Genomic DNA, 23,501 nt, shown 5'->3' on the forward strand with positions numbered 1-23,501 from the left:
CAGAACTACATTTACATAAGTAAACTTTACTTGAATCAACAAAATCTCCATTTAAATTCCATAGTCGTAAATGCCTTACAAATCTGTCAGTATGCGGATTTTGCCATTTACCTACATTGTGACCATTTAGTTTAGGCGTGGCGGTAATATATTATATGCACATTAGAAAATTTGAATATGCATATTATATTATAGGCGGTGAATGCACGCAGCGACCGGCGCGAGGCCGGCCGATCACCTCCCTTATGTAACTCTACGAACTACCATAATGTGCAACGCCCACATTTAAAACAAACAACGAAGGGGCAAAACTTGTCTATATTGTAGGCTTTTGATCTTGATATAAATGCAGTGCCGGCAATGGCCAGTAAGTTCCGAACGATTGCACAAGATGCATTACACGAATTATCGCACTTTATTCTGTGTAACCCGAAATTACGTTATCAAACTTCTGTAATCGTTTTAAACAATTTAGCGTTCATTGATCCCTTCGATTTTGAAATGTTTTTGATTTAATTCCAAACCATTTCGCTACAGCAGTAAAATGTATTGCATCATTCACATTTACAAATATTTAAATCATTTATCAATAACGCATGTCCATATAGGAATGATTAAAAATAAAACAAAAACAACGTAATATCTATTGTTTATTAAGTTATCTATTGTACATTAACGAAAGTCCATATAGGGATAATTAAAAATAAAACAAGGAGAATGTAATATCTATTTATTTATTTAGTTATCTATTGTACATTAACGAAAGTCCATATAGGGATAAATAATAATAAAACAAAAATAATATGATATCTATTGTTTATTTACTTATGGCACGATTACATTTCTCAAACTCACAATATAAATGAGATTCATCGTTTGTATAAATTGTTGACATAAGATAAAATAAATTGATATACAATTTCAACTAATTGTAATAAATACATGGCACGATAAAAGTTTTATTTACATATAAATTGTCATCAAAATAACATTAGATGTTTAATTTTTGACATTTTTATCAAAAGAAAGACATACGGGCGAGATTGCTGTGTGGAAACGTGTACTGTACGCCAGGACCCTTCACCCTAAGACTGTCGACCCAGCTCGAGCGGGTGCAATGACCAGTAAATCAGAAAGTTTGTATGTTACAATTTGTGTTCACGTCTCAAAACTGTTAATTAACTATGCCCTTGGAGGATAAATAACAGGTTTAATATGTTCTCATTAAGACTAGCAGGCTAGTCGTCAAACGTATTCGTGTTTCAACAGACAAATACACTCATCAGAATTAAGATAAAGCGTCGTGTAACTTTCCCAAATAACAGTCCTTCGTCAAGGCCACGAAGGGACAAAATTCATTAAAAAATTTTTTAAATAACAAGGGTACTAATTCTTTTTATAATTATTTAGTTTTGAAATCACTTTATAGTTTTAATATAAAACGGACACCTTATTAAAGGCGATATCAATTCGGACGAAAATTTATACATATATGATATATTTACTGATTGTGATCCGATTATATTTATTCGTTTTTTAATCGAATAGTATATCCAAGAGTAATGTGGTATTCCGTTGGTGTAGTGGTAGTGGTATACTAATGAATACCATACATTTTCCTATAAAATTCTGTTTCATTTGAACAACGCGTTAAAATGGAATCCATGTTTTTTAACAACTAATTACTCATTCTTAAGTACACGGAGGGCAAGAATAATCGGTGAATATAGACTTGCATAAGCTCCAAAAATAATTGATTATTTATTGAAAATACTTTATTAACCTCCGAATCTAATTTATCCAAATCCGAAATTGAATTTCTCGCTCTTATAGCCTATTCCGATCGAAGGAGATAAATAGACCGTAGTTTTTTTTTTTTATAGAATAGGAAGGTGGTCGAGCATATGGGCCACCTGATGGTAAGTGGTCACCAAACGCCCTTAGACATTGGCATTCTAAGAAATGTCAACCATCGCTTATAGCCAATGCGCCACCAACCTTGGGAACTAAGATTTTATGTCCCTTGTGCCTGTAATTACACTGATTTACATATTCCATGCGATTTACTTATAGCTCTGCTATATTATGGCACTACACAGAGTTCTTGAATAGTAAACGAGTATCTAATTTGCAATACAATAAATACTATTAGACTTGACTGCATATCCACTTAAAATTTATTTCCAAAAACAATAGCAACGCCTCAAAGCTAGTGCTAATATTGACTACTAAGTCATATACTGCCTATTTCATAGCGGCAAAATCACATGACGCGCACTGTAATAGAATTATCTCTACATTTGGATATATGGTTCTTAACTATGAAATTTTGTGTATTTTTAATACTGGCTAGTTGGACACCTTTCATTCTACTCCAAATTCCAAATTATACAATTATATTTCATAGTAGCTGCCCGTTACGACTTCGTAAGGGTGAAATAATAATTTCATTTATCTTAGAACAATAACAACGCTCGCTATGTTCGGTGATAAAATTACTAATACGCAGTAATAAATTGCTTAACTCAGAGCGGCAAAGTTACGTGACGCTCACTGTAATTGTATTTTCTCTAGATGAAATATAATGATAATCAAAAATTATCTGTGCAGTTCATTGCTTCAACAAATAGTATATTCCTTTGTAACACGCGCGAAGACCTACAGTACCCCGATACATCACAATTTATACAAAACACTTCACCGTAATTGTCAAAATCACATGCCAATGAAACAAATCGAAAACTATCATGATTGCTATGTTACCGAAACATCGAAATTATACTTACGCATTTGACAACGAGACTAAATTATACGAATCATTAGAAACAATCCGCGTCCATTTGGCAAAACGAAAAAAAATATTTGAGAGTTGTTATTTTAGGTATGCAATTCGATTCAAAGCGGCAAATCATTCTTTCAATTGGTTTAAATACATATCGCTATGCCAAGTAATATCTTTATTATATGAATTTAACAATATGTTTTTGCCAATTTTAAGCCAAACATCGGCTATAAATCAGAAACAGCCTGTCTCTGTGCAGTGTCTATTTAGGGTTTCATTCCAGTCAGTAACAGCCTTTAAATGTCCCCACTGCTGGGCTAAGGCCTCCTCTCCCTTTTTGAGGAGAAGGTCTGGAGCTTATTCCACCACGCTGCTCCAATGCGGGTTGGTGGAATACACATGTGGCAGAATTTCGATGAAATTAGACACATACAGGTTTCCTCACGATGTTTTCCTTCACCGAAAAGTATGAGATGAATTATAAACAGAAATTAAGCACATGAAAATTCAGAGATGCTTTGCCCGGATTTGAATACACGTTCATCGGTTAAGATTCACGCGTTCTTACCACTTGGCCATCTCGCCAAATCCATAATTCCAGTCAGTTAATCAGTTTTAACGGAAAATTCTTGATATGTATTGTATTATATACAAGCCGAAACGGCATTTAAATTTATTAATAGTAATTTCTAAAATCGTTGTTCTAGACTTATGTAATTCGGGTCATCAATCTCGCTACAATACAAATAAATTTTTAGGTTTTTTTTTTAAATGCAAGTGCTGGGCTTTACGCTGGCATACTAGTGATTTTTTCTAAGTACATTAGATATGTACACTATTTTTTCCTGATGGTGTTGATGTACTCTGGACCGATTGTCGTCATGGTTTCTATTCTCATTGGAAATTAGCTAACAGCGCACAATATGGTACACAAGTACATCCCTCTCCGTACTCTAATCCCTCATAATCTGGTTACAAGACCGGAGGAGATATTTCATGCCCTTATGCCTCATAAATATTTATGTACTATTAAATTACCAACTATTTATATGTAGAACTCTATACCTATTGCACTTGGCTTTAAATGCATAGCTTTTTAATATATTCCGGAAACATGAAAACACTTCTAACAAATCATTAAAATAATTAAATTACATAAAACTCTCATATTGCTTCCTGTGAATTCTAAATTTAAAACGAAAATCCATTAACATGGGTCTTAATTTTGTTGTAAATGTCAATCCGTTTAAATTATTGTCTCATATATAAAGTAACAAAAACGCTGTTTATTTTCTTAATAAACTTTAAGTCAGCTTAAATAAAATGGCATATTGCCGAGTTCCTTAGTAGCTAACCTAGCTGCCCTATTTAAGGTTACATTACAATGCGATTGCAGTGATTCAAGGTTGTCGCTTTCCTTTTTAGTCCATTTCGATTCCATCGCGGCGGAAAATGCTGTACAGGAAAATGTGCAGAGCAAACTTATTAAAATGCAAACTCTCATTCTTAGAGCGTCGCTCGACTGTTCTAGAAGTTTCATGAAGTTGAAGTTGTTATCGTCGAATAATATCTTCTCTACCACGTCGGCGTGCTCGGGCAGATCTTGTAGGACTGTTATTAGAATACCAATTATATTCAGTCCTATTCGAGGCGTTTTAGCATCTGTGAACAAAAATATTAGCAATAATAAAAATATTATTTCCTTGACAGATTTATTTAAGGAAAATCTTATACGTCCTCTAAGATTGAAAATATAATAGCTGTTAGGTTATAATCATTATTTCAGTCTTTTTTTATAATTAATTATAGTCGGAAAGGCTAATCCGAAACTGGCCATCCGAACGTAACTGGTCAACGACAAAGGAATTGAAGTACATTTTTAATCATTCCATTGATAGCCAGTGCGTCGTTAACTATAGAAACTACGATGCTACATCCCTTGTACCGGACAAGGGATGTAGCATCTTACACTCGCAGACTCACTCTACAAACCGGAACACAACTATACTAAGTATTGCTCTTTAGCGCTAAAATATCTGATGAGTGGGTGGTACCTACCCAGACGAGTTTGCACCCTACCACTAAGTATATTATTGATATAGAAGATTGTGGTTTGATTTAGTAAATAGATGTGCATCAACTTACACAATGCGAGTAGGTCCGTGAACACGGGATGCGCACCGTACGCGGCGACGGCCGTCGCGAACTGTCGCACGGCGCGGCACGAGCGCACGCACAGCCACGCGCACACCTCGACCATACGGCCCACGCCTTGCACTCTGTGGACCACAACAATATTTTTTTTTATATTTTTACTTTTACCCTTGCTATGTAAACCAATGTAAATGTTTTTTCACATATTCTCTTAAAGCACTTTCAAATCGACATTTTTACAAAACTGTATTAAATGTTGATATGACAATGACATGACAAATGACAGCTATGAGTTTGGTTGGATTTTCAATTGTATCCGGAAGAACCAGTAGGGACTTACTTATTACCTTTTCCACCATTTTAACTTCGTACGTGAATAAATATTTAGAAATACTAGCTTTTTTTCGCGCTGGAAAAACGCTATACGCGTTTCCCCCACGGAAACAGTGGGGGAGGTATGTGGGGCTCGCCGGTGTTTCAGGCGCCGAGTGCGCCCCGAACATCAGAATACGCACTAAAAACAGCGGTAGCCTTTCCGTCTTAACGTCACGGGAAGGACAGGTCTCCGTTGTCAACTGCCGCCAGGGAATGCTTCTGGGGCCCTCACGCGGCACACTCCGTCAGGATATGTTGCGCCGTGTCGACTGGCGCACCACACTCGTGGTAGGAAGGTGACACTTCCCTCCGCGCTATCTTGTGCAGGTACTTACCGAAGCGGCCGTGTCCGGTAAGTACCCGCGTCAACCTGAACAAGAGCGTGTCCCGTTTTCTTTTGACCCAGCGACTCAAGTACCGCCGCCTATACACACCGCTTCCAGTGTAGCCAGGCCCGCTGTGGGGGATCCCAGGTCTTCCTCCCATCGGGCTATCAGGGCTTGCTGGTCTAGAGCCCTGGTCCGCCCGACTTTCGCCGACCCTGGACGGTGGCCGCGGTCTCTCGCCTCGGCCCGGAAGCAGTACACCTCTACGAGCACCTCCGCCTGGAGTTCCCAAAGCGGATCGCCCGCGAGGAGCGTCGCTGCTGCCCAAGACACCGTACGATACCCTCTTATCGCCCTCACCGCTATGACCCTCTGCAGCCTCCGCAGGAGGGACCGATTGTGAGCAGTGAGCGCATCGACCCATATCGAGGCAACACACAACAGTACAGTACCATCGACCTCACTACGCCAGCATAAAAGCGTCGACATAGTGATGCCAGTCCTCCCGTTGGGTAGGAGGCGACCCAAGGCGGCAGCGGCGTTGACGAACTTCGGGCCGAGTTGCACGAAATGCTGCCTGAAGCTTCATCGCCCGTCCAGGAGCAGGCCCAGATACTTCATTTGGGCCTGCACCTTGATCACCGTCCCGTGGACGAGAGCCTCCGTTATGGATATGGAGACCCTCAGGCCCAGGATTTCCATTTGGTCTACGGTCAAAGATGTTCCGACTCTGGAAGGCGGGCCGCCTTTCGAAAGTCCCGCCCTATCACGGTAGTGAGGGTGTCGTCAAGGGCTCCCAGAAGCCAATCAAAGCCGACGTTCCATAGAAATGGGCCGAGAACGGGCCCCTGTGGAACGCCGTAGCTCTATGCTTTCCAATTTGTATTATTTGTTGATTTTTGTAAATATGACCAAAGGTCTCAGTTTTGTTGACTTTATATAATAATAAAACTAATTTTGCCGCGAGTGAAAACTGGTGAAGGTGGCGGGTGTTAGGTATTCATACAAAATTTCATCAAATTCGGTTCAGTTTAGTCGTAAAGGCGTAATAAACAGACAGATAAAGTTACTTTCGAATTTATAATATTAATGTAAACACTTTTAATATACAATGTTAGCACAATCGCATAGGGCAATAACCTTTAAGATTTTTTATTATCCACCAGTGAGTAATCACATCCATCTGTAAAACATCCAACGACATTGTATGTGCCAATTAATGACAGAATATAGACAATGTCTTTATTTCTTTATAGTTTAAGAATTTAATACGGAGATGATGGATTTATCGGTTACTTATCAAAATAACAATGGCGGCACAATTAATGTAAAAACCTCCATCGTAAGATAAGATAACTTTCAACTTGCGAAATGTGTACATTTTCATTAACTTTTATAAGCCGAGGTGGACCAGTGGCATGCATCTTAACCAAAGATTGCGGGTTCAATTACGGGCAAGCACCAGTTAATTTCATGCGCTTATTTTGGTTTTATAATACATCTTTCGCTTGGCGGTGAAGATAAACGTGAAGAAACCAACCCGTATTTGAGAAAGTCATTTGCAAAATAGTGAGATATTTACAGGCCGACTTAGTTTTTATTATTAACCCCACCCACTACAAACAATTCTAAATTTTAAAATTATCTAGGTTAAATTAATAATTACACCTAGGTCGAATTGGTAATGCATATAACGGCCATGGCTTATGATTATGCCAGGATCCGTAAAATACATGACATCACTTATTTGCCAATTGGCTAGTTGACGTCATATATAACTCATTCTAAAAATACGCGGTTAATAAGTTTACACATTCATGTGATATTTCATTTCAAGATAAATTATGTTCCTACAAAAGTAAAACTATATATAGCATTTTTATTATATATTTAATTAGGTATAGAAAATTGCGTCAAAAATATGCAAGCACTTTTTAATAATTATATTTTTGTGAATCTTTGACATGTCTTCTGTAATTACAGCCACTCCGGTGTCTCCGTCAATCCATCACATATATCGCATATATGTAAGCGAAATATAGTCAAAAATATTCATTACATTTAATAAAATGCTATTTAAATATGCTCGTATATGTTGGAAAAAAAGAAAATTATCGTTTACGTATCGTTATCGTTACGTTTAGTATCGAAACGAAGCCATTACGACTTGGATTTAGGAATAACCGAAAGGAAAAAGGTCGCCATCATTATAGTAACAAATAACATTTTATATAAATTTACTACTTAGTTTGTTCAATAATAATCTAATTAAAAATATATGGTTACAAGCCCATAACCACACACACATTTGGTGGAATCGCTTATAAGTACCACGTACTTATAAGCTATTCCACCAACTTTATTTGTATTACTGTACCTATTCCTGTTTGTCGGGTAACTTATTACAAACACAAGAGACATAGCATCTTAACTTTCCTGGTTGTTGGCGCATTGACGGTGTACTGGTAGAGCTTTGTGCAAGCTCGTCTGGGTAAGTACCACCCACTCATCGGATATTCTACCGCAAAACAGCAGTCCTTGGTATTGTTGTATTCCGGTTTGAAAGGTGAGTGAGGCAGTGTATTACAAGGGTCATAACATCTTAGTTGCCAAAGTTGGTGGCGCATTGGTGATGTAAGCGATGGTTAACATTTCTTACAATGCCAATGTCCATGGGCGTTGCTGACCACTTACCATCAGGTGGCCCCTGTGCTCGTCCGCCTACCTATTTTAGATGTCAAATATCGTTAATGACTACTATTTCGAAATCAAATCAAAAGTTTTATTAATTCAAGTGGAGTCTTGCAGACACTTATAAATCGTCATATTATTAGAAAGAAATATAAAAATAACAGCAAATGACTTACCTTTCTTCGGCTCCTTCGTCGATATTTCTGCTGTCTTTCATTAGCGTGTTTATTGCGGCCACAAAGTTGTAAACAACTTTCGCTTCGAGGTAAACCTGGTTACATAATTCAACGAATTTATCAATTTACTAAATATTATTGATACTTTAATTGATCGAGAACCGGTCGACATAAATTGAAAGCCTATACACAAAGTAGGTATCATGTAATATTTTTTAATTCGATTTGGAAGAAAGCTTAACAATATTTTATGTAATTTTATTAATCTATAATAGTCAAATAATATTATAATAAAATATGTTGCTTAAATATAAATTAAAAGCTTATCAAATTTATGAAATGGAAAAAGACATAGGTATATTTGTTTTTTTTTTAAATGATATTATGGCTAAAAATGTGTAAATTTATTAATTAGGTTTTATTTTTATATTTTTTTTATTTTGATTAATAAACAACATGAACATATTTCTGTTTTTATCTTTTCTTGAAGACCGCTTATATTCAAACATATATTTAGAAACTTGTCAAATTAACGACCACATCATCACTTTTTGTGTATTTTTTTCCCCATTTTTTTTTATAAATATACTTTAAAGCCAAGTCTTTTAAGTATTTCACCAGAATACTCTGATTGCTATGTTTATATGCTCGTTCCATGTTGACACATGCAATTGATAATTGCAAATATCACTAATTGTAATAATGTTTTCCTAAGAACTTTGTGAACCATCATATTATGTTTAGAAAAATTAACTATTATTTGTGTCATATTCACCCACAAGTCTGATCCAATTGAATTTTGTTTTCGATAGTCGAGAGACAGACGAGCAAATACAACCCCACTCAACCTAAAGATATCTACATCGTAAACCTAACTACCATTATATGACGTATATCATGCCTCGTGATCTTTCCCCGTTTTGCACAATTCCCCTTGTGTGCCGACGAGGCTGTAGAGCATGGTTACTCACGTCCTGCATGTTGAGCAGCGTGTGTCGCGGCAACGAGTGCGAGAGTGCGGGCAGCGCGAGCAGTGCGGCCACCGCGCCGCACACACGAGCGCCGCCCGCGCCGCGTGCCGCCACGCACACTACGCCCACCACCATGCTGACCTGGGAACAGTCACACATCACGACTTCAGCTATAGGGGAATGAAAAAATAAGTACTCCCAATTCATCATCGTCATTCACTTGCCCTTATCCCATTCATTTGTAGTTCATTAATCTCTCTCTATTTATACTCTTAATAAATCCCTTCTTGTATACCTCACCTCACACACCTCAGACAAAATACATTTTTTCGTCTTCCTCTAACATTGTAGTCTTACAAATTAAAAGCCTCGTATCTTCAGAATGGCTGCTGTGGCAATTTTGCTGTATATAAACACCAAACGAATCTATCTCGACCGGAATAAAAATATTGCTATCCTTTTCACAGGTGTATGGTTAAAAAGTATTTTTAAAAGATCTTTCCCAAAGTGCAACAACGCCTCGTCAGTTCTTCGCCTTTTGTAACCAGTCAGGTCTGATTTCAGACCACATTATTCACAAGGCGCTCTACGCTGCGTTTGCGAATCATTGGCATTCTAGGACTCACCTGCTCCAACGGCAAAATGTCTTTCTGCTAATTTTGCAAATTAAATCGATAATTTTGGTTCTACCCGGATAATTCCATTTCTAATTTTATCCTCAAGGTTTTGTTTTTTATATAGAATAGGAAGGCGGACGAGCATATGGGCCACCTGATGGTAAGTGGTCACCAACGCCCATAGACATTGGCATTGTAAGAAATGTCAACCATCGCTTACATAGCCAATAGCGCCACAAACCTTGGGAACTAAGATTTTATGTCCCTTATGCCTGCAATTACACTGCCTCACTCACCGTTCAAACCGGAACACAACAATATCAAGTACTGCTGTTTTGCGGTAGAATATCTGATGAGTGGGTGATACCTACCCAGGCGAACTTGCACAAAGCCCTACCACCAGTAATAGATACTCCAAGTATAGCTCTCGCTTCATAGTACGCGACGTTTGTGCATTAGGCCCGCAGGTAATGTTGACGTTTCGGCCGGTTATGTTGTGGCAGGTCCACCTTCAGCAAAAAACTGAGATAAAAATGGTACCAGTTTCCCAACTAAATTTAAGTAGTCATATTGTGTTGCTACTTTCTGCCTACATATTGGAATGCCATGATTCCGCTAACAGAGTTAACATCTTTTCCGGTGGTTGCCGGATGGATGAAGTCTGAGGGAATATATATATTTAATGAGATCCAGCCCACTGGCAAAAGTAATGAGATCCCGATAAGGCTGGACGTAACAGCGCCAAATTATTTTTCATGCTGATTGTGCGCCAACACAAAATAAATAAAATAAATGCTAAAGATAGACGAGGACACATTAGAAGTCAAAAAGATTATTTCAGTTATAAGAAAAGTTAAAAAAATATCTTATACGCATATGTAAATATTACCAAAATATAAATCACAAGTTTTTGCCCGCGGCCTTGCCCTCGTTTTACGGAAGGTCCCCCTTGGCTTGGTGTTAGATATAAAAAGGCCAAAAACCTATGTCCTTCCTTATTCAAGCTTACTTCGTACCAAATTTCATCAAATTCAATTTAGCGGTTTAGCTGTAAAAGCGTAACGGACAGACAAACATAGTTACTTAGTTAACTCTGTGTGAACATTTCGGAGAATGTGCGCAGGAATTACATGAATTAATTCCTTCCGCCCCCTTTTATTATCGAACGGCCAGGCAAACGCGACCAAAGCGTCATAGGTACACAGTGGAAATTCCCCGCCTACGTACGAAGCGGTTTGAATCCACATTTAACATTCGCACTGCGAAACTGTGGAATGCTTTGCCTGAGTCCATATTTCCTGATAGGTACAACGTTGGTATCTGCAAATCCAGAGTGAACAGGTTTCTTGTAGGCTAGCGTGCTACATCTTAGACCGAGTCGATGCTTAAGATCAGGCAAGTCAACTCTAACACGCGTCGGCTTCATCGGCCATCAATGCATCTGGAGACATGACTAGCCCACTTCCACTTCAGCGAGCTAATTCTACGCGCGATGTCGTTTGTTCATGTCGTTTTATAAATAATTCATATTATTGGTAATTAGGTATGCGCTATGTTAATTTTAAAATTATAATAAAAATTTCGACACAAGACCTTGCACCTCTTGGATATCGCGTCCAAGGTGTCCTACCAGTTAAACTATTCATATAAATAGTTTGCATTTTTATATTATTATTGAATGATATAAATCCATATGTAGATCACAATTTTTTCATCTGTAATTACGTAGCCCATAACCCACTAAGATATTCTACCGTTAAACACAATACGTAGTATCGTTGTGTTCCGGTAGGAAGAATGAGGGAGCCAATGTTATGCAAGGCACAGGGGCCATAACATCTTAATTCTCAAGTTTGGTAGCGCATTGGTGATGTTAGGGATGAAAAAAATATTTCTTACGGCGGCAATGTCTATGGGCAGTGGTAACCACTTACCATCACGTGACCCATCTACCCTCCCGCCTGCATATATTATATAAAAAACTTTCATAATGTACTAGCTGCTCCGTGCGGTTTCACCCGCAATCAACTCCTCCTTCTGGATAGCGTAATGGTTTATAGCCTTTCTCAATAAATGGGCTATCTAGAAAATTTTTTACAAATCTAAAACTAGTAGATCCTTAAGCTACGCTCAAACAAACTAACAAAAAAACTCTTCAACTTTAAACATTACTGTATCCATCAGTTTCAACGCATAGTAACAACATAAAACAGTATACAAAATTATTATTCGTGTCAAGAACATTTTTCGTACAGTTAGCGTTCTCGAATACTCTGAGCCGACTTAGACCACAAGTGCATTGTTTATAAAAGCCGCTTCTACTTTCAAGATCGATTTCATAACAATAGTAAAGCCTGCTCAAGCAATTTGTTTTTCGTGATTGCTAGTTATAATTTTTTGTGCAAATATCGAATTATTAAATTTGACAATACTTCAAATAAGATGCAAAATGTTTTCGTAATAGTTACTTAATGTTTAGAAAATGCTGAATTTACATTTTTTTCGATCAAAGGTTGAAAAGAAAAGAACTATTTGTTAGCTATTTTTGTTCAGGTCAACATTTATGTAAAAACATTGAGACAAAACGTTTAGATATTTTGCTACGAAAATAAGTGGTTTTTTTATTATAATTATGTCATAATACTTCTAAGTCGCTTTCCATTCCTCTTACATGGCCATAAAATGTTTTTCTATAAGAAATATTGCAATAAATAAATATTTAAATAAAACTTGTAAACTTCTTACGAATGGGTTAAGACCTTCTCTCTTACCTCTAAAGGGGTGTAAATGATTCCAAGAATAATAGTAGTGGATATTTCCACACGATATTTTCACGAGCACGAAATCAATTATAAACACAAATAAAGACACACAAAACTGAGTACTGCTTTCTCGGTTTTGATTGCTGTTCGGTTTCGAAAACTTTGGTATATAATCATATTATATTATTTTCAAACTTTGTTTTTAATTATATACAGCGCTTATCTCGGGATATGTAAGGTCCAATAACGATTATAATGAGTTAGTAGTATGAAGTAGTAGATTATGGAGAAAATAGGCGTTTTGGGATCAAAAGTTCGCAATCTTCTTTGTATAAATGTAACAGAAGAGTCTGTCTTATGATGAAAATGTCTTTTTTATAAATTGAAAAAGGCAAAAGAAACCTAAAATCATGCAAGCAGTATCATAATTTATAATTATTTCATATTAGATAAGATAGGTTTGTCCGAAACACGACCGGGAAGTTCTGGCGCAGGACCAACGGATTTACGAGCTTTCCGAGGCACGGTAGTGTACACATTCCCAACTTTCTGGCTCCGGGCTGCTACTGAGAATCTTAGACAGGAAAACCCCTTAACTCTTTGTCGGCCCGAATTGTGGTTTGAGCCCAAGACTAGGTCTCCGGACCTACGGCCTTATAACTACTAGACCAGCGAGGCAGTCATTTGGCAGACAATCGATAAGTACATAAGTATGTTAATTATAAATAATTTGAAACTTATACATACATACATCCTGCATGCAATTAATGGCAATAAAAAAATAATATACAACAAAATAAAATAACTATATAAAATAACTTTACGCGATATATATCATCTATATAATCTTGTACTGTCTACATATATACTTCATATAGCTTTTTTCTTAACGTTTTTTTTTACCATAGTTAAAAATAATAGCGGAATTTTATTATAGAAATTAATACATTGCCACAGAAGGGATGAATTGACTTTCCAGAGTAGGAAACTTCGTGTTATAGATTAACTTAACTACTTTGTTATATATATACATATATATAACAAATTTACAATGTGTTATGTGTATATATATATATATCACATTGTAAATTTGGCTAATAGCAATATAAACTTCTAAATACCATATTTAGTTGAGTTAGTGACTCAACATCTCCATCCATTACTTCAGTTATATTAGAGTTTAGAAACGCCTCCCACTCTTCCAATTCTATACTTGACGGTTCCTTTTCTAAAATTATAATAATCACTTTAGTACATACTCGCTGATTATTCAAATATAGTAATTTAAATGTTGTATAACACTCGTAAGCTGACAATTATGGTCACACAGCACACTCAGCCATTTAAATATATTAAGCGTGGTGTGTTTTCGAAATTTGAAATAAGAAATTTATTTTAGATAAAAGATCATTTACCTTCAAGTTTTTCCTCCTTTTTAGCGATACAATCATTATTAGCAATTAATTTGTCATCAGTAGTGTCATCAATAATTTCAGACTTTTCTATGTCCTCATCCTTATCTTCTTTGGAATATCTTATTTTATTTGTAACAGTTTTCTTCTCAACATTACTAGCTATTTCGATTGCTGGTTCACTGGTCCGTCTTTGGCCATCTTTATTTTTATCTAGACTTCTACTGAAGTGGAATGATCTTTTAATACTTCTTGTTAATCTATTACCGCCACTGGCAAACCTTAGTTTATCTCTTGAAAATTGTAATATCTTCTGCTTGTATGATGGTGGTACACTTCTACTTAAACCGGAACTAACTTCGCTGCTGCATTTTGTTGAACTTTTCGGATTTTCTAAGCTTTGTGACGCAGTGTCTGATGTTTTCAACTTTTGTTTCGCATCCGCTTCTTGATTCTCACTGTGAGGCTCAACTTCAACTTCCTTAACAGAATCTTTTTGGATGTCTTGTTTTTCTTCATCAATTTTATGCATTTTGCTTAGGTCGCCTTTAGGATTAGCCATAAGTTGTGCCAAATTCTTTTCAAGATTACAAACAACTAGGTTGGAATTATTCATAACATTAAATTCATGTCTTAGTAATTTAGCATTTGCTGCTGTTATTGGTTGTGATTGATCTTCGTCGTCTGTTTTTAAGCTGTCTCGTACACTAAATGCACTTGTTGCCCTTATGCTGTCGTCATCTGACATTGGCACAAGTTCCATTGCTTGCATCACACCACGAACATTCCTCAAATCATGTTCTCTAGTTTCAGCTTTAATTTCGTTTTCTGTTCTCATATTTCTGTAAACATAAAAAATAACATAACCACATTGTAAATTATTAAAAAAAAATTGTGTTACGACATATAATTTATACTTTAAACATACTTGTTAGCTAGTTTGGTGTTTTTACAAATTTTCTCCGTCTGTAAGAATTTAGCTTCCTGTTGGCTGCATGATAAAGGTTTAGTGAATGGTGAGTCACTTTGTTTGTCCTCCGGTAAAATGAGCACATGTCCTGCTATGAAAGGATGTTCTAATATTTCTGGCCAACTCATTCTTTTCACTGGGTCTTTGTGTAACAGGCCCTTTAAATTACATTTAAAAAAATATAGATTAAATGTAATACGTAATTTTTGTAATATTGATTACCATAGATGGACAAGCACATAAGTTATACAAAATATATAATGAAAAAAAACAACACAAGCACTTTCGTGTTGTTTTTCCATTAAACATTTTGTTTTTTGTACAAACCCATACATATATTTGCTAGACATAAATTTTAAATAAATTCTATTTCTTTTATATTTTATTTTAAATTCTCTTGTTTGCATAGATTTACATTTTTATGTTGTTATTGTGGATTAGCCTGTTACCCAGTGACATGGATTCAAAATTTAGTACTGAGATTCCCTTGTATACAATACAATATATATATACTATGTATCTATAAATTTATTATTAGTAAATAACTTCAGCTTCTAAGAAAGCTCTAAATGAAAAATAAGAAAAGAAATAGTATGTGTATACATACAATATATATAAATATGAATTAATTATTTTTTTTAGTATTGAAATTGCTATTTCTTTTCTTATTTTTCATTTAGAGCTTTTTTAGAAGCTGAAGTTATTTACTAATATTAAATTTATAATATTTACACTTAGTATTACCTGTAAAAATGACCTTGCATCAGGACTGATGAAACTAGGCCATTGCACTGGTTTGTGTCTAATCATTCGAACTAGTTGCCAGATAGACATAGTACAGAAGGGAGGTTGACCAGCCATCAATTCATACACAATGCAGCCAAGTGACCATAGATCTGCCTGGAATGTGTAAAACATATTTTATATAATACAAGTCCAATTTATGCTCATAAATAAACAGAATTGCATTTAGATGGTTCAATTTCCTTTTTTAGGTATCAAAATACTGCTTATTAATTTATAAATTAAAAAGGAATATAAGTAGTAAGGTACATTATTTCTTTCTGAAGTTTCTTTTTTAAAACTTTTAAGCTTATTTCTCGTTAAGGAAGCTTTGTAAGCAATAATTTATTTTAGCAATTAAATGTAATTTTACATAAAAATATTTTCTAATACCTGGTGGTCATAAGGTTTTTCATCTATTAATTCAGGCGCCATATACAATGGTGTCCCTTTGATTGATGTAAGTATATGAGTTGTGTTAGTCATTATACGAGCAAGTCCAAAATCACAAAGCTTTGCTCGGCCGGTTACATCTAACAACACATTTTGCGGTTTTAAATCCCTAAAAACACAGATACTATACATAATAATTCATATTTCACACAGTTGCCTTGATAATTAATACAATTCACATTACACATTTATTATAATTTTAAGATTTATTGTGTTTATGTTATAAGTTATACCTGTGTAGAACTCTGTGAGAATGTAAATAATACAATGCAGAAACTAAATCCCAGGTAATTTTTTTAACAAGGTCTTCGTTCAAACAACCTTCTTTAGCAAGTATACCATGTAATTCTTTTTCTGCATACTCTGTAACAACAACTAGCTCGGACTCTGTATCAAAACTATCAATCATACGAATTATGTTTGGATGATTTAACTGCCTCTGTATGTCGCATTCCTGTCTTAAATTCTTTAAATCTTTTGATGATCTGCCTTTCTGGAAACATTTTGGTTCATATTGGAAATGAAAAAATTAAGTAGTGCACAAGCCATATTTTTTTACTGTAAGCAAATTGCAAACCTTTCGTATAACTTTTAAAGCAACAACAGCATCTGTATCTTTATGTTTTGCTTTGAAAACACGCCCAAATGATCCCTCACCAACAAATGAAATAACAATATAACTTTCCATTTTGTTAAATTTAATAACAAAACATGGATGGAACTACTTTAAGGAATAAGTTTATCAACAATCATAATAAACAAAAATATAACTTTCAAGTTTCAATCACAGAGTAAAAATCTTTAGGAACAAATTAGCAATATGATTCTAGTGGAAAATACTTGCTAGTGTGGAATAAAAATAATATGCCTTTATTTATATTGATATTTAGTAATAAACTAAAACAACTCAATAAAGAGCCAAGTTATTTATTTAAGTTAGACCCGTAAGTTTTTTTTTCACATTTAGTCGTAGATTGTTAATGACATTGTGAAATATTTCTTTTTATCTTTTTAGATTACGTAAATGTTTACTAACATTATAATTACAATTACAAGATATCGATAAGAACATTGGAGTATCGATAATAATTGGTCAGTGATGTCTATACTGACATATGTCACTATTTGAAGTATTTGATGTGGTCATCCCTACAATTATTGACAACTACAATATAAAGTAGGATATACACGTTGGTACAATTTTTATACAAACAAGCTATCAATATGAGATAGAATAAAGTTAATAACAAATTACGTAAATGGCTTCAGAACGTAATTTGTTTGTTTTATTTTAATTATTATTAAAAGTTAATAATTAATAATATACTCTTATAAAAGAAGTTGTATTAGAATAAATATAGTTGAACATTTATAAAAAGTAAGCCTAAGACTAAATAATTAATAGTCATATTTAATGAGAAAGCTATTTATTACTATAACAACTTTGTGAAAAAAGCCGGCTGATAGACGTTAGCTAGTTTTTTTATAATTACTAACTTCCATAACTGTTTAAAAATATATACTTTTTATTCAAATTGGCTATTTTGATCATAATTTTTTTGAATAGTCGTTTTACAATAAATCATTAAATCAATTAAACGTAAATGTATCAACAGTTAGATTTAAGGAATGTTTTGTTGCTACCAGCAACAAACTAAATATCTCTCAAATTAAATATTGGTAATACTGTATCAATCAATCAACAGCCAATCGTTGTCCACTGCTGAACATAGGCCTCTCCCAAGGTGCGCCAAAGCTCCCTGTCCTCCGCCTTCCGCATCCAGTTGGTGCCCGCCACCTTCTTAAGGTCGTCGGTCCACCTGGCTGGAGGGCGCCCTACGCTGCGCTTGCCGATTCGCGGTCTACACTCTAGGACTCTGCCGTGGAGTACCGGCTTAGAATAGTACTCCCCCAATCTCATCCCGTGGGTGTCGTAAGAAGCGACTGAGGGACGGGGAAAAGGGGGGATGGGCAGCAGCGTCCCCCCCCCATAAACATCTTACAACCCTACTGCGCTCGCCAACACGCCTGCCCAGCGCGGCGAGTATGGGCAAACCCCCCCCTTAATGGCAGATGCGCCCAAAAAAAAAATACTGTATGGAACTAAACAAATACGAACTCTACACTTTTTTATAAGTTATCATATTATACACTTGTATTAGGTAATAAAGCTTTACTTATAAACGTTCTTAATAGACAAATTCAAAATGTAAAACGAATACCTTGGCGCTGGGAATTATGTATAATTGAGTATGCAAATTCGAAAACTTGGTGTTTATAATTTTATTTTTACTCCTCGTGTTTAAGCAACGATTGTAGCTGATTCGATCAAAAATATTACGTACATAAATAGTATTGTTGAAAGAAAATTGTGACGCAACTGAAAGTAGTCCTACTTTGTTAAAAACAGTTCGAAGGGAGACTCGAGATTAAAGATTATAAATAGATCGGACTACTCTTTTTGTAGAACGAATAGGTAGGTACAGTTACAATAAATCTATTTATATACCTCAAAGTAATTGCCACATGACTATGAAAACAACTAAAATGTACTAAACAAGCAGTAGGTATGTGTATTTACACATTTTAGCTGTCTAACGTTTTTCGTATATTCTGCGGAACTAAGTTTTCCTGCTAATAACAATTAATGAAAATTCCACTGAGTGATGCCCAAAAAATTCTAGTATCGGTTACGTTAAAATCATTATTGTTTAAAGTTAACAGTAAATTTTGCTTTCTTACATTATGTAAGGTAATCAATAATGCAAATGCATTTTGCTTTTTTTGTTAGTATTTAAAACTAAATTATTTCACGTAAACCGATATGACTTTTGAAAAGTGCTTAAATAAATTTATATTTTAATAGTAAATAAATAATATTTTAATTTTTATTCGATGTGCCCATTTCAAACCTTCACGATAAAAATTATGTGCTATGTAAAAATAGCAATTAAAATAAAACAAGCATTGCTAAGAGTCCTATATAATGGCTACAATACTACTAAGAAAACAATTGCGTTGTATGTAGGCGATATATAATTTGATAATCCTCTTGACTAATTTTCGTCAAGACGGCCATTCGCAATGGAGACTAGCCAACTGGACAAAAGTTCTCTTCCGACAAACCACACACTTTTGACCAAGAAGGTAGTTATGTTATGTAGATACATAATCGAAAAATAATTTAGCGTTTTCCCAACATAGGGCTTAGTTATATTTGTTCACAGTTCACACTTAAGACGAATAACCATAATATATTTTGACAGCCGATGGCTTGGTTATGAAAAAGTTTGAATGATTTTTCGCAGTAGTTTTTGGTTGGCACTCTTTCAAATATGGAATGTATAAAGTTAAATAATATAATATAATTTCGGTATGTTTTAATTTCTTATATCGAAAAGGTAAAAAATCCGATGTGTATGGAGAAGTGGTGTTCCAGATAATCAATCCAGTTCAAGATATCATGACGGAACACCAGTGCTGAAACTGGTTTGAAAAATTTGGATTTTGAAGACACAATAAGGGCATTAATTGATGCAAAGCGACAATTAACAACTGGTGTAATAGCTAAGAGATTAAATTTATTGAATTAGTCAGTTCAATTAGTTTTATTGCCGGCAATTAACAAAAAATATAATAATAATAATGTCCTCCAGACCGATTTCGCCCACGGAGGCCAATCTCAAGAGAGATTAGCTAACTACGCAGGAGGTATTATAGTGCACAAGTGTGTGCGCAAACACAGGTGCACTCTCTATTCTCAAACTCTCATACTCCGATTGGACGGCAATCATACACGACCAGAAAGAGTTCAGGCGCAGGACCAACGCCTTTACGGGCTTTGCCAGGCACGGGAGTGTACACACACTTCCATCTTCCAGACTCCGGGCTGCTACTGAGAATTTTCTGACAGAAAATAACTTTTTATTGGCTCGACCTAGAAATTGAACCCAGGGTCTCCTGGTCTGTGGCCTTACATCAAGCCACTAGACCAACGAGGCAGTAAAATTTTATGAGCAAAAATTATATGAGCATGGTATTATATCATAATTAGGTTGGACAAGAATGGTCATAAATAAGCTTATCCAATCAAATCAAAATATCTTATTCTATATAGGAGTATTAGATTTATTGATAGTCAGAAGAATCGGCGAATGAAACTCAGGGGGGTTTTTTTGCCAAATCTTATAATTGGTTTCAAATTTTTTAGTACACAAAGAAATAACCAGGAGGCGATCGTCTCACTACAAAGGTGTGCTATCATCCATAAACTCGCTAATTAATTAATAGATAAGATAACCTTTTATATTTAATCATTAATTATTATATTAATTAAGCTACGGAGGCATTTTGAATGCTTTCTGAAATCCTGTTGTAAAGCCGTATTGCCCCATAAAAGTATGGGGCAATGTATAGGGCTACTGGCATTATGCAATCGAGTAGCAGGAGTAATTCGGTTGTGTAGACAGTCTTATGTTTACATACATAATATATCTATCGCTTATAATGATCCCTGTTAAATATTATGTACACGTACATTGCAAACACTAAATAAAATATTTGATGTAATACCATTACTGCATACAAAATAACACTATTGAGTCATCCTAAAACGCTCGTAAAGAAGCCAGAATCTGACCACAATATCGACATACAAAAATGTTAAGCGGCTACCGAGCGGGATTTGTTAATGTTTTGTTGTCTATAATCTATTTATACGCTGTAATCCAGCAAACAGCTGTATGAGATAAAGCTTCGAATCGCATTCACAATAAAACGCCAACTGGACTATACCATTGGATGAAAGCATTTATTTCACGTTTAAACATATTATTTCGAAGCCGTGCACAGTATTGTAAACAAACGATGACAGAGCGTGGGCGATGTACGCGGATTAGAAAATCGGTAACACATTTTATGCTAATTACGCTCGTTTGCTTTAATGTAGCCGATTATAATATTTTCACGGTAAAATATACTTGTTATAATGATTATATTGAATATATCTAAACTCTTGCAGTTAATGTAATTTTCATGATTTAATAATTGAATTTCGCTAAAAGATTTTTAAAAAGTACAAATTAATTATTAAAAAAACAACATAATAATTATTTAATAACATAAACTTATTCTACAAAATAACATATGTAATTGTAAAACTGGGTCGCAAATAAGTTTAATAATAATCTTATAATTTTGGATGCATAATATGAATAGTTTTATTCATATAAGTTATAAGAGCCGTGTGCAGGCCCAGTGGCTAGTAGTGAATCTTATTTTTTTAACCTATGACTCCGAGTTCAAACTCGTTAAAGCACCGCTAAATTTTCATGTATTTCATTTTTGCTTATAATTTATATCGTGCTCAGCGGTGACGGAAACACTGTGAGGAAATCTGCTATAAATGAAATGTTAAAGATGATTATCTGCCACGGGTCCCCTCCAACCCGTAATAAAGCAGCGTGGAAGAGCGAGCTTCAGTCTTCTCCTCGAAAAGGAGAGGATACCTTAGTCCAGAAATAGGTAATTTCCGGGCTTACTTTTAATAATATCGAATCAAAATAGAATTAGGTACTTTATTCACGATTACCACAATTTCGATTTCCATAATGAAATTTAATGTAATTTAATAAAAAATCTACCGAATTCCGAAATGTCAAGAAGCAGTTAAAGTACAATTAAATAAATATATTCTGATATTTTGTTGATATTCATCGAAATTCCATAATAAATATTAGCCAATAGGAAAATATAAACGAACCTACAAGTATTATTGCCTCCATTAGTGACAGTTGGTCTATTTCCATTATATTTTTTTAAATTTTTCCTTAAACAATGAATGTGCTTTTATAAATCAGGGTGGAAAATGCTGTTAGCTGTGACATAGTTAATACTAGTACTCATAAATCATAATATATTTATTAATTTAAATTAAGTGATTCATAATACAAGTTTTTATGGAGTATGTGGTGCGAGAATATTTGTCACCAGTCTGGGCAACCGGGATACATAAAGTAGTTTTATATTGTTAGTAATTTTGAAAAATATGAAATAACATGCTGTACCTAAATTGTTGTGTCCCACATATATTTTATAATCAGTCCTCTTCCTAAAGGTTGTCTGAAAGAAATCGCTGCTTTAGCGACAAGGCCGCCTGTTGCACGTTATGGAACATTTGTGTTTGGAAGTATATATTTTAGTTTAGGTGTCGGTGTACATCAAATTATAATCTAATTAAAAAAAACATCAAAAAAGTTTTAAATTCGTTTATGAACTAAAACGAAACCCATTTCATGTCTGAGATTGTATTGTCACCACACTAAAAGTCTGTGCCAATTTGTAACACAATCGTTTGGGTGGAACTGCTTTATATTTCATTTACAAGATTATACCCACACATACTAACAGATGAAGTTAAATAAAAGCGTGTAAGATAGGATGTTTAATCATTCATTATTTACAATGTTACCGAAGCGACGCTTTACGCACTGGCCATAACTGAAGCTGAAAATAACCTGTCTTTCTTGCTAAAGTTCATAAAAATAAGATTGATTTACGTTTTCAGTATTTCTATTGGCTCTCATAATTTGACATCCGTTGCTTTGGTAATTATTTATTCAAACTTTAAACTTTTTACAAGTTTGATATAAAACAACTGAAGATCATAAGAAAAATTAGTTAAATATGACCTCCATACGTAATGTCTATATTATTATTATTATTAAATTGTTGAATTTTTATTCATAATCTATTATAAAACTAAGTTTAAAATTAAAATTAGATTCGAGGTCAATAACCTTAGCAAAAAGAGAGCGTTATATGTTTATTTTGTATAAATATTTATCAAGTTTTCATCAACTACACACATAGCTGACGCAGATGCGATGTTACCTACGTACGCCATATTTGGTACTGACATTCGCACGACGCAGCAGATGAGCAGATGTTCAATATCATTCAATATAATATTATACATTTAACAAGCTATGATTCAGATTCAATCAATCAAAAAAATCAATCAACAGCCAA

General features: G+C 34.8%; 1 protein-coding gene across 3 annotated transcripts; it reads right to left on the reverse strand.

Moving 5' to 3' along the window:
* Positions 1 to 833: 833 nt before the first annotated feature.
* On the reverse strand, positions 834 to 17,230 carry LOC126769967 (serine/threonine-protein kinase fused). Of its 3 annotated transcripts, none has more exons than XM_050489035.1 (11): positions 17,050 to 17,230; positions 16,706 to 16,965; positions 16,413 to 16,581; positions 15,981 to 16,136; positions 15,195 to 15,394; positions 14,270 to 15,108; positions 13,976 to 14,082; positions 9,476 to 9,616; positions 8,505 to 8,599; positions 4,928 to 5,061; positions 834 to 4,444 (listed from the first exon to the last, which is right to left on the reverse strand). In XM_050489035.1, the coding sequence occupies exons 1-11, from the start codon at positions 17,158 to 17,160 to the stop codon at positions 4,092 to 4,094; spliced, it is 2,565 nt and encodes an 854-aa protein (XP_050344992.1). In that variant the 5' UTR covers positions 17,161 to 17,230; the 3' UTR covers positions 834 to 4,091. The 3 variants fall into 3 exon arrangements, with proteins under 3 accessions (XP_050344992.1, XP_050344993.1, XP_050344994.1); XM_050489036.1 differs by having other exon boundaries at positions 16,706 to 16,961; positions 17,050 to 17,116; XM_050489037.1 differs by lacking the exon at positions 17,050 to 17,230 and having other exon boundaries at positions 16,413 to 16,552; positions 16,706 to 16,770.
* Between the last annotated feature and the right edge of the window lie 6,271 nt (positions 17,231 to 23,501).

This window comes from Nymphalis io, chromosome 8 (genome assembly GCF_905147045.1).
Source record: "Nymphalis io chromosome 8, ilAglIoxx1.1, whole genome shotgun sequence".
NCBI lineage: Eukaryota > Metazoa > Arthropoda > Insecta > Lepidoptera > Nymphalidae > Nymphalis > Nymphalis io.